The sequence below is a fragment of the Gallinula chloropus genome (assembly GCF_964237585.1).
Source record: "Gallinula chloropus genome assembly, chromosome: 24".
NCBI classification, from domain to species: domain Eukaryota; kingdom Metazoa; phylum Chordata; class Aves; order Gruiformes; family Rallidae; genus Gallinula; species Gallinula chloropus.
The window spans coordinates 132161-143627 of record NC_140109.1 but is presented as its reverse complement, the minus strand read 5'-3'; the positions used below and the strand labels follow the sequence as shown (position 1 = coordinate 143627).

Below are 11467 nucleotides of genomic sequence, written 5' to 3'. Positions count from 1 at the left end.
CAGCTTTGAAGATGCAGCACCGCAGGAAATGGGGTAGCAGTCTTTGTAGAAACAAAGCCTTATGCTTGGGGAGGTTTTTCCTCCTCGGGTCATGATGTGAGAACGAGCTATTGCGATCTCTGCCTGAGATGGAGTGATGTAACAGGACCCCTTCTGTAATGATTGATTATTAACAACAGCCAAAGCTGCTGCTGTTGTTATGGACCGAATTGTTAGTGAGTGGCCCTGACCTAAGAGTTGCTGGCTCAGGGCAAGATCAGAATCCCAGAATCATTGTAGGGGTTGGAAGAGGAACCTCAAGAGATTATCAAGTCCAACCCCAGGGTCTGGGTTTGTTCTTGTGGATGTATGAAACTTCTGCAAACCCCGTAGGTTGCAGGTGGAATGAAACCACCCGAAAGCACCGTGCTCAGCAAAACGCCGTGCTCTCTCTCGGCCCGCTAAAAACAAAGAGAAATTATGCAAACGAGCTCTTTCTCATGCTCTGGGGTATGGGGGGGTCTCCTTGCTTTTGGAACCCATGAAGTGCCGTACAACTAGCTGCGGGGTGGGAAGGGGGAGGAGAAGGAGGGAAAAGGTAAAGGAAAAGGGAAGTTACACCTTTAGTTTCTCAAAGCCATATGGTCCATCTCCCCTCCGTGACAAGAGAGGAGACATCTCTCTGGCTTTCTTCCTTAAAGGAAAGCTTTTTGCTCAGTCAGGTGTTCATTTGTCGGAGCTCCTGACAGCAGAGAGACAGGTCAAGTGAGCGGGGAAAGGATCAGGGAAGGAATCCATGGCAGTCAAATCTCTGAGCCCACGGCAGGACCTCCTGGCATGTGCCACAATAGGAAAGCCAGCATGCCGTGGCTGGCCAGGGAAGGGATGTCATGCAGTGGGAGGAGCAATGTCGCAGCCAGGGACCGTCCAGCACCCCTGCTAGCAGAGCAAGCCCCACATCCCCCACTGCCCTACATCTCTTGTTCCATGGCTGCTGTGGCCACCAAGTCCTGCTGCTACCAACTGGAGCTGGCGAAATGACGTCCTGCTTAGCTTTTGTCCTTTGTCCTTGCTCGCTGGTGCGACTCCACGTTTCCTTGGCTGTGGGTTTTTTTCCCCTCCCGTGCCCCTGGCACCCCAGTGTCACAACCAGTGCTGTGCCAGTTTTTTGAGGGAGAGGTGGAAATGTCACATTTGACCCGTTCAGGTTCCTCACGCCCTGCCAGAGTGACTGTCGGGCAGCCAGCATTTGCCACCAGCTGCCAGATGGATTTCTACAGGTGTGAGACCCAGGAGGAGCCAGGTAGGATCTGGTGGGATTTGGGCGTTTGGCAGCTATCGGACCTCAGTTATCCTAAGGAGCAAAGGAAGCGGCGGGGACGCTGGTGAAACTCGGGATGGCGAGGCCCCAGGCTGGTCCTCCCCAGCTAGAAAGTGGAGATGGAGGTGGTGTTGTCAGACTCGATCCCGCTGCCCTTCCTGGTCACCTCCAGGATCTCCTGTAGAGTCTCCTGGCTTATGCAGCCGAGCTCCTGCAGGATCCGGAAGAAGTCGTTACGGAACTTGACTCCGATGAAGGCGTAGAGGATGGGGTTGAGGCAACAGTGGGTGAAGCCGATGGCTTCCGTCACCATGATGGCTGTGTCCAGCTGGTCTTCCAGGAGGCAGTTTTTGGTGAAGGCTTCTAGCTTGGTAAGCGTGTTCAGGAAGATGACGATGTGGTAGGGGCTCCAGCAGAGCAGGAAGACACCTGTCACCAGGATGGCCACACGGACAGCTTTCTGCCTCTGCAGGCGCTGGGACTGGCAGAGGGCCCGGACGATGGCCGTGTAGCAGTAAGACATGACCATGAGGGGCACAAAGAAGCCCACGGTGTGGTAGAGGAAGCGGGTTGCCAGCCAGACGTTGTTGCCATCGATCCCAACCTCTGGAAAATAGCAAATACTGCGGTTGCTCTCGTCTGTCCAGACGTCCATGTAGATGAGGTCGGGCAAGGTCAAAAGCAGCGAGGTGAGCCAGAGGGCCGTGCAGGTGAGGTGGATGGAGCGAGCTCTGCGCTTGCGGTAGGTGTGGATCGCGTAGACGATGGCTAGGTAGCGGTCCACTGCGATGCACCCCAGCAGCATGCTGCTGCAGTAGAAATTGATCTTGTGCACAGCGCTGAGGATCTTGCAGAGGAACTTGCCGAAGACCCACCCTGCCAAGCTCTCCACCACGCTGAAGGGGAAGGTGAGCAACAGCGCCAGGTTGGCCAGGGTGAGGTGGAAGAGGAAGTTTTCCGTGGTAGTACGAGACCGCTTGAACCTCTCTAAGATGACCAGGACCAGGGCATTGCCCACAGTCCCCAACACGAACATCAGCAGATAGATGAGTGGCATGAAGACCTTTCTGAAGGGGTCTCGCTGGTCACCGACCATGGATGAGGCTGGGTTGAAGCAGAAGTAGCCCTCCAAAGAAGGGGTGGTGTTCTCAGCTTCATAGTACCCGCTCAGCTCCACCTGGCTCTGGGGAACAGAGAGAGAGAGAGTCTGGTTACTGGTGGAGAGTTTCTGAACACAGGAATCCCATCCCTCAGCTGCGCTGTGCAGACCTGGAGCAGCACATCCCCACCAGGTATGAAGGTGGTGGGATTCCCTGCAGAATCCCAAGTCACCCTCCGAACCAATCCTGGCCTCTTCAGCTGCTCCTTCCTCGGAGACCTCCAAACTGCCTGGGGCAGGGCGAGGTGAGGCGGGGATGGCAGCTGCCCCACTTGGGATTGGGAAAAGTGCAGGGCAGGTGTTTAAGCGCCGCTGAGGCGCCACAGTGCCAGAGAGATATTGGTTCTGTCAGGAAGTCTCTGCAGTTCTGGGTCAACTGCAGTTGGAGCAGGAAAGCGAATCCGAAAACACTGCTCAGACCCCGGGCTGGTACCGGGAAGGAAAGTGCGGCGGAGTGGCCACAGATGCGATTCGCATTGGGCTTGGCATCACTCCTTTGCTGGGTCACCAGCCTGCCTTGGGGATAATCCTGAGCACTGGAAAACCGCGGGCACGCTCCGGTTCACCTCAGGCACCTCGCGTGAGGCAGCCATGGGAAAAAAGCAAAGGGCTGGGATGCAGAGTAAGAGTGGCACAAAGGAGCCTTGCGGCAAGCTGAGGGGTTAGCGGCAACCGGGGAGGGCTCAACAGCTCCGTGCCCTGAGCTCTCCCACCCACACCCTCTTGAGACAAGTGCTGGGACTCTGGTGTCAACCACAGCGGAAGCCGTCGCTCGGTACTTTCGTACCTTTCACTGCCAGCTGTAGCCGTTTGCACCTGCTGCTCCTCAGCCAAAGTCCCACCTAAAAATACCAGCCCTGCTTGAAACAGTTTGAGAGTGCCGATTTAGGGGGGGGGGTGGGGTTTTTTTGGCTCCCTGGCCCCCACGTGCTGCTAAACCAAACGCCCATGATGGGCCTTGAGCCTGGCGGCGTGCCTTAACCGGAGAGTGGAGATTAATCGCTCTTCCCTCTCTCAGGCAGCGATGTGCTGGGTGCTCCTGACTGCTGGGGAGGGAAAGAGGTGATGTCCTGGCGGCAAGTGCTCGTCTCCAACTAGTTTGCGCTGCTGGAAGCACCAGCGTGGCTCTGAGGGGAGCTCCGGGCGCTTTGACAGGGAGCGTGATCCAATGCATGGAGCAGGCAGCTGGCTCCAGTGTCCCCAAGCAGCAGGGAGCCCATGGGAAGAGTGCAGGATCAGCTTGCTCAACTCCTGCCACGGAGAGCAACGAGCCAGATGGACTTTGGTCCGACCCAAGTTAACTCTCGGTGTTGCCATGGTCCCGTTCCCCACCAGTTCTGTGCCTGGCGCTGCTGCAACGCGGAGGTGCTTCCTCCCAGATGGGTGAGAGCCGGTTCTCACGGGGGGGTCTAGAATCCTCCCCCCTGCCCAAAACCTCAGACCCACATGACTGTCTCCTCCCAGCACAACAGCGGGGCTGCACGCCAGAGAACAGTCGGGTTCCTGCTTTGGGGCTGGATACTGAAGGCTGGAGGTTGCTGCTAAAGACAAAACCTGCTGGAAATCCCTCCTGCGTCCTTGTTGGTTTGGGTGTGGTTTTTGGGGTTTTTCTTCCCGGCGTTAAAATATTTCCTGCCAGGTCCGTGTCCAGACCCTGTGTCAGGAGCTCCCGAGACGTGTGCTGTGTCACCCAGCGCCAGGTTCCTTCAGCATCTGTGTGTACCCATCCCCAAAAAAAAAACCCAAACGGAAAAACACCACCTTTGCACTTCGGTACAGCAACAAAACCACTTGGGTGAGTGTGCTAAGCACCCTAAAGGGAACCCGCATCGCACTGGGTGACTTCACTGTGGAGAGGTTGGAGGGTCCCAGCTTTAAAGGTGCGGGGGGAATGAAGAAAGAAAATGATGGGAAGTGTCCACGTTTGCTGGCTGTAAGGTGGGAGCAGTGAGCACCTGGAGCTGCCAGAGGATGGGCAGCATGCATGGCGTCCGGCGGCTTGGGGTGCTGAGTGGTTTCCAGTGTCACCTTGCATTGGGAGCTAGAGGTGCGGAGGCTGAGCCACCGCTATCAGACACAATCTGCTTGCTGGTGAGGTGGCAGGTAGAGCTTTTACTGTAAGCCGCTCGCTTGCGGGCAAGGGAAGTGTGCACCAAGCTGCGCCTGAGGCGTGAGGCGTCCTCTCGAATGCATCTCAGAGCGGAGCAGCGAGTGTGGGTGGGAGCGGGCAGAGATGAGTTGGAGGCAAAGAAAAAAGGATGAAAAGTCAGAATCTGGGCTGAAGACAGGAAGGGCAGGGACCACAGGCACAGGTGATGCGATGAGCACCGCACACCGAGGTTTTCCGGGGACTCAGCCACCTCCCCGTTGCCTGGACGGGGCTGCTCCATCTGGGATGGGGGAAGCTGAGAGGGTCTCCTGCAACAAGAGCTGCAGCCAGATTCGGGGCTGTGCAATCTGGGGGGGATGCCCATTTCTGGAACAGTGAGCAGCCAACCGCATGCCTGGGGAGGGGAGGATGTTCCTGTGCGCTCTTGGCTCAGGGATCCCTTTTCCCCTCTAACCTACATCTCGCAGTTATTCCGGTCTCCACGCCATCAGCTGTTTTTCTCGGTTCCCCACAAGTGCCAGCAACCAAAACACTCAGTGTCAGAAGACAGGGGAGCAGCTTGAGCGCTCTCAGGGATTTCGCACACCAGTCGCTCCCCTTCCAACCCGTGCCAGGGCCGGGAGGAGCAGCTTTCGTTCCCAAACTAACCAAGCTGCTGCGTAACCCCTGTGCAGGTGCTGAAAGCGGGAAACCCACGCCACGGTGCTGTAGCACAGGTGCCTTTACAGCGCAAGAGCCGCGTTGGTCCCATTACAGCGAAAACCATTTTGCAGGGGACCCAGCGGCGTTTCCCCTGACCATGGTTTTTTTGTTTCCCTAGCCTGCAGCTGGGAAAGGTCGAGCTTCTTGCTACAGAGAAAACTGGGAGGTGTGTTATCATTCTGGGCACGTTACGATGTTACAGAGACAAGAGGTTCTGGTTCACGGTGGTTATGGAAGTTCAGGTGAGGCCCTCGCTGAGCGATGCTGAGAGAAATGCCCTTCCCGTGCAAAAAATCCTCATGGGTTTTCCTTCTGTGCTTGCTCACGTGGCAGCAGGGGAGGGATATCTCCTTTAAAACGTCAGGTAATTGATAGCAGAGGGTAAGATAGCTAAGCTAAGGTTCTGGAAAGCAGCGCAAAGGAGCATTTCCCCTTGCCCCTGCCCCTGTGTTAAAACAAGCGGCTGCTTGCTTACAGGCTGGGACAGTTCCCAGCTTTTAGCTTCCAAAGGGAATGGTTCTGCCAGCGAAACGGACAGCATGAAGTCAAAAAAGGTTGGGGGGGTTGGTTTTAACCTCTTGGCAAGCATTAGCAGTGCCGCTGAGCTTCAGCAGAGGTCAGGGAGAGAAGCATCTTCTGCGTGAAATCTTCTAAGGGAAGCGACCATCATCCATGAAGGATTTTTGTGCTGGATGAATTGGAGAGGATAAGGCAGGCTGGGCTTGCCCTGCACCTCTCCCCTCTCTCTTCCCAACCGTGTAGGACAAAGGAGGGACCTAAAAATCGGTTGAAAAGATGAAAATCCAGCATCTACCTCTCTCTCTCTCTGTCTCGAATCTCAACAAAGCCTGAGGTCTGCCGCCTCCGAGAGCCAGCGTGTAGGACAACAAATCCTGCGCTGCAACCTTTGAGAACAGGGCTAACGCGAGCTGCGCTGTGGGCTTCCCCTTGGATGTAATTGAAAAGACTGTGGCTGCCATCTTTCCCTCACAAAGGCAGAGAGGAGAACTACGGGGCTGAACACACCAGCGTCTCTGCTCCCCGTTAGAAGAAGTACTCGCCATTTATCTTCCCCTTCTCGAAAACTCCCCTCTTGCAAAGGACGCTGCAGCCTGTCCCCCTTTCAGCACAGTCTAGGGCAGCCCGTTCAGGAAGAAGCCAAGCAAGGGGTAGATGAGTGGGTATAGTCATAGCAAGTGTTTTCACGCGTGGAGAGGTCGCCGGGTGCGCTTGGGTATTCCCGTTATGTAAAGAAACTAGGCGAGACTCCCAGGGCTTTGCAGGCTCGCACGCACAGTCATTTAGACCACCACGGGCTGGCCCAAAGGGCGACCGACTCATAACGAGGGTTTTACGCCCACAGCTGCACAGGGCCACAAGGAGTGGAGATGAAGGTGGGGGGAACGGACAGGCCAGCAGCGCCGGACGGGGCTGCAGCTGCTTAGCTCCCCCAGCTGCCCGGCTCTCCCAGCGCTGCGGTAGCGACCATGGTTTTGGTCCCCGTTGTAAGGATGGAGCTCAGGCTGGGTGCTCACCAGGATGCCCGCACATGAGCTGCCAGTGGTAGTTGGGCAGCTGTTCCCAAGTGAATACCTGGCAGCCCAGGATTACACTGGCTTTCCGTCAGCACGGCGCCTGCAGACCCTTCATCTGTCCCAGGACACAAGGGCAGCTTGCGGCAGCATAGGAAATCGCTGAAGCTCTCCCTCTGCCAACCGGGGGGGGGTGAGAAGGTGGACGGACAGACTGACAGGTGACAGCCAGCGGGTCTTTCAGCCCACCCTGGCTCTACCTGCTCTCCCCACTACCCTCTCGAGCAAGCAAAGATGGGCCTGACTCACCAAGTCGTAGGTCTCTGATGAGTAGCTGACTGGCCCCATGGTTTCAGGGGCACGGCCTGTCTCTCCTCCAGCAGTTTCGGCAAAAGTTCTTCTTTTTTTTGGGGTGGAGTTTGGTATTTAAGCAAGCAGGGAGGGACGTAAAGAGCATTTGTTTAAACAAATGAGCTGCAGGCATAGTGACCGAGCTGATGTAAAGATTAGAGTATGGCTTTATCGCCTTTATTCTAGTGACATTACGGTGCCCTGCAGTGACGGGTTGGGGTTTCTTTTTCTTCAGTCTGTACCAGAGATCTGGAACAGCTGCAGATCTTCCCTGGAAGCCTTCAGAGCTCTTGCCCATGGCCGCCTTCAAACCATAGAATGGTTTGGGTTGGAATGGGCCCCAGAAGCTGCCCCCTCACCCCGACCCCACCATGGGCAGGGACACCCCCCCACCCTCAGCCTAGGGTGCCCAAAGCACCATCCAACCTGGCCTTGAACCCTGCCAGGGATCACAGGGCAGCCCCAGCTTCTCTGGGCACTGTGTGCTAGGGCCTCCACATGCTCCCTGGGAAGGATTTCTGCCTCAGACCTCATCTAAATCTGCTCTTTCAGGTGAGAAGTTGGGGTACCACCGGTCCCGGGGCACAGGGATGTAAGGCAGGACATTTTTCACGTGGCTTATGACATGGAGGGTGGAGTGCTTGGCATTAGGGACGAGAAATGAGGGTGCCATTCCCCATGGCAGGGCATGCTTGGCAGAAAACCGCTTTGCCAACACATACTATGCTGAGGAAGCGGCTGCTGCTGTATGGACGTGACCTGCGGGATCCAGGCGCTGCTGGGGCATGAAACGTGGGGGGGGAAGATGGAGGCAGGGAAAAAAGGAGCGGGGAGAAAATGGTAAGTGGCAAGTGATGTCGCTTAGCCCCTGGGTAAGGAACCAGTGGCGGAAGAAAATCGCCGCAGGCATCAGCAGTAGGACTTTGTGGAGCGTCTCGCAGTCGAACACCGCTCCCTGTGCTGCCACACTCTTCTCACGCTGTCCGACCCGCCCGTTTCCCTCCCCCTTGGCATTAAGGCAGCGCGACGGCGAGGGTTGTTATGGATGGACGGCAAAAACGTGACGTTCAGGTGCCTGAAGCCACTCTCTCCTGCAGCTAACATGCCGCTCGGGCTGCAGCCATGCTGCTTTCCAGAGCCGGATCCGCTTCCGGCTCCCGAACCTTCTCCCTGCTTGCGTTTCCCACTCCATTCGCCCTTACGGTAGCCCAAGCTTTGTGAAGCGCATGCCGCAGCGCCACCGCCACCCATCTTGACTCGGCACATCCATTTTCAGCCGCCACTCATTCTTTTGAGCCCGGATGATCTTTCCGAGGTCCCTTCTGCCTCTCAATGCGATCCCATGACTGACGGAGTGATTTACTGTCCGCGCGCCAAGCGCGACGCCGAGTTCTGCCGACGCCATCGCCTGTGCGATGGGACCAGAGCGACCGCCGCCGGAGGAGCGCGAAGCCACGATGGGCACACGTCCTTCCGACGACGGTAACCAGGGTGCGGAGGCTGTGGGAACCACGCGGGACAGCGCGTGGCAGGAGGGATGAGTGAGGGCTGAAGGGCAGGAGCTCAGGGAGGACACAGGCATGGCGTGGCCGGGGGAAGCCAAGGGGGAGTCTCCCGCTCTTTCCCCACCCGTTCTGTTAAAAGCACTGGAGGAAGGGGGGGGGGGTGTGTGTATAACGGGAACCGAGAGGTGGCCCAGCCAACCCGCCGGGGCGCTGCCGAGGCTGAACCCCTCGCCTCGCTGCTCCGGGGCCGCCGCTTATCCCGGTTTAACGGCAGCGGGGAGAGACCCGGGCTTCTTCCCGGGCAAGCGGGAGCGCTGTCTCTGTTATGGGGGGCGAGAGCCGTGTCTATCCCAGCCCCTGCTGCCCCCTCCAGCCGTTCCACACCGAGACCCGGGAAGAGCCCACACAGCCGCCACGAGCAAAGGCGGAAGTGTCCCGGCCGCCGCCCGCCGTCCGTCACGTGACCCCGGCGGAGCTTACGCGGCCTCACGCAAGGAGGGGTGGGACTGGGGGTGCGTGGCGCGCGTGCGTGCGTAAGGGGCGTGGCCGACCTGCCCCGCCGGGAGCTGGGGGGGGGTGGGGGGGGAGGGCGCACGGGAGGAAGGAGGAAGCCGCCATCTTGGAGCGTCGAGTCGCCATAACAAGGCACCAAGGGGGAGAGAGAGGATTTTTATACCTGGGCGAAGAGGGGGCGGGGGCAGCGCGGCTGGTGGCGGTGAGGACGGGCCTGGGGGGTGGGTGAGAGGGTAGTGGGGTGCAGGGGGGGTGACGGCGAGGCGGGGGGTGGGGGGTACCGCGTCCGCCAGGCCGAGCCTCGCGGCCTGCGGCGCGCCGCGGGAGCGGCTGGGCCTGAGCGGGGCCGAGAGCGGGGTTGGGGCAGGCCGCGGGGGGAGCCGGGCCGAGAGCGGCGGGGCCTCGGGGCGGCTCCTCGGCAGGCGCTAGGTGCCGGCCCGAGCGGCGGCGGTGGCGGCGGGCGGGGGCCTCTCCATTGTTCGCGGGCGGGAGGTGCCGGTGTGGCGCAGCTGCGTTTCTCGGGCGTCGCCGACACCCCCCCACTCTCCCTCCGTGACGCGGAGCGTTCTGTAAGGGCGAGGGAGACGCCGCAGTGCGGCCCGGGGTCTCCGTAAACAATGGGCACCGCGGGGGCTCCCGCGGCCTGGCGAGCTGCGGGGCCGCTTTGTGCCGGGCCTGGCCCGGCCCGACTCTGAGGCGCCGGGGTGAGGGGGGGTGGTGGTGGAAGGCGGGGGCCGAACGGCTGTCGGCGGAGGAAGGGAAAGGTCTGGAGGCCGCTGTCCCCACCGCCAGCTCGCGTGGTGTGCTCCTGGGGATGGGAGCCGTGGTGCAGGGGGGATGGAGGAGAAAGGGGGGAGGAGGAGGAGGGTGTGTGTCTCTGTGTCTGTGCGCCGTATTTTTCCCGTCGGACTGCCGGTTTGCGAAATGGTGGCGCTTCTCTCCTCGGAACGCCGAGGTTTGTTGGGCTCGCCGAGGTCGAAAGCCCTCCCCCACCCCCCACCCCCCCCCCCGCCTCCGGGCGGGGGAAGGTTAAAAGACCGAGTGGTTCTGTCTCCTGCGGCGCCGGAGCACTCTCCGGCCTTGGTATCCGGCGCTTTAAGGCGGCCCTGGTTACCTTTGTGACTCGTCCGGCGCTTACTAAGTTAATGGGCAGGAGAAAGCTCGTTTCGGGGAGATGCCGGGAACACCCCGTCCGGGCGGGAGGAGAACTAGCATAAAATTCCTAGTTCTGCGGACTGTAAAGTTTTGCTGCAGCCCTGGGGTTGACACACTTGGAAGCAGCTGGGAAGCCAGGGAAGGGCCCGAATTCCTTCTCTGCCGCCCTCTTAAAAAGCTTCTGAACGGCCCTTTTATTCACTGGGGAAATGAGCTTGTTTTTTACTCTTATTTTAATTTTCACCGGTGATGTTAGGAAGCAGTAGCCTGCTGCCGGCTTTTCCAAGATATGGGCACGTTGCGCTGAGAATTTGCGCGGGCAAGCCTACTCCCCATTGCTTTTGGAAGCTCTTGGACTTGGGATGCCTTGCCTCCCTGATGCCCTAAGGAGCTTTGCAGCTTGATCTAGATGAAGTGCAAACTTTGCTCCTTCTTTACGTTTTTTTTTTGCTGTCCTTTCTGTTAAACTCGGTGTCGCTGTTAAGTCGTATGTACCAAATGCTGCCAAATGCAGTGCGAGCTGTTGCCAGCAGCTGGAAGGTAACGTCAGGAATCCCTAAGCAGGAAGCTGGGGACCTGTTGTTAAATGGACGTTACTCGCTGCTTTGGTTCTGGTTCGGGTTCAGCTCCTGGCAGTTAACAAAACAGGAAGCTACTGCCAGTTCAGCTCGGTGATACCGCTGCCTTCGGTCTTCTGAACGGTGCTAAGTCAATAATACCCAATGAAAAAGTTTGAGTGAGCTGCTTTGAACTTTTTTTGGGGTCGAAGGAGAGTAAAACAGATTGTTGCTTTTCTCAGTTTTGGGTCTTTTGGGCTTTGTTTTTGCTTTAAATAGAAAAGATCTAGGGGATTTTCTTTTTTCCTTTCAAAGCGAAAGGGGCTGTGAGAGTGACTGGAGGGTTTGGACTGTGCTGCCTGCTTGATACTGTGGTCTTGCTCGCTGTTGCAGACTTGGGCTGCAACGTTGTTGCTCAGTGTTCTAGGGCTGCTTTGCTGTGCCCCAGAAGTGGGAGTACTTAAAAACTGGCGAAGCAGTCAGTAAAATTCACTCATTTTGGGGAGGGGATGGGTTAGGGGTGGGTGGGTGTGGGTGGGCCTTATTCTTCAGGCTGCTGAGGGTACAGCTGTTTAGAGCGGTG

At 58.2% G+C, this 11467-nt stretch overlaps 1 protein-coding gene across 1 annotated transcript; it reads right to left on the bottom strand.

The window, feature by feature from the left end:
- Positions 1-1406: 1406 nt before the first annotated feature.
- Positions 1407-7151, bottom strand: CXCR5 (C-X-C motif chemokine receptor 5; the record flags this gene model as incomplete). Its single annotated transcript, XM_084274999.1, has 2 exons — positions 1407-2483; positions 7113-7151. 2 exons carry the CDS (start codon positions 7149-7151, stop codon positions 1407-1409), a joined length of 1116 nt encoding a protein of 371 aa, XP_084131125.1.
- Between the last annotated feature and the right edge of the window lie 4316 nt (positions 7152-11467).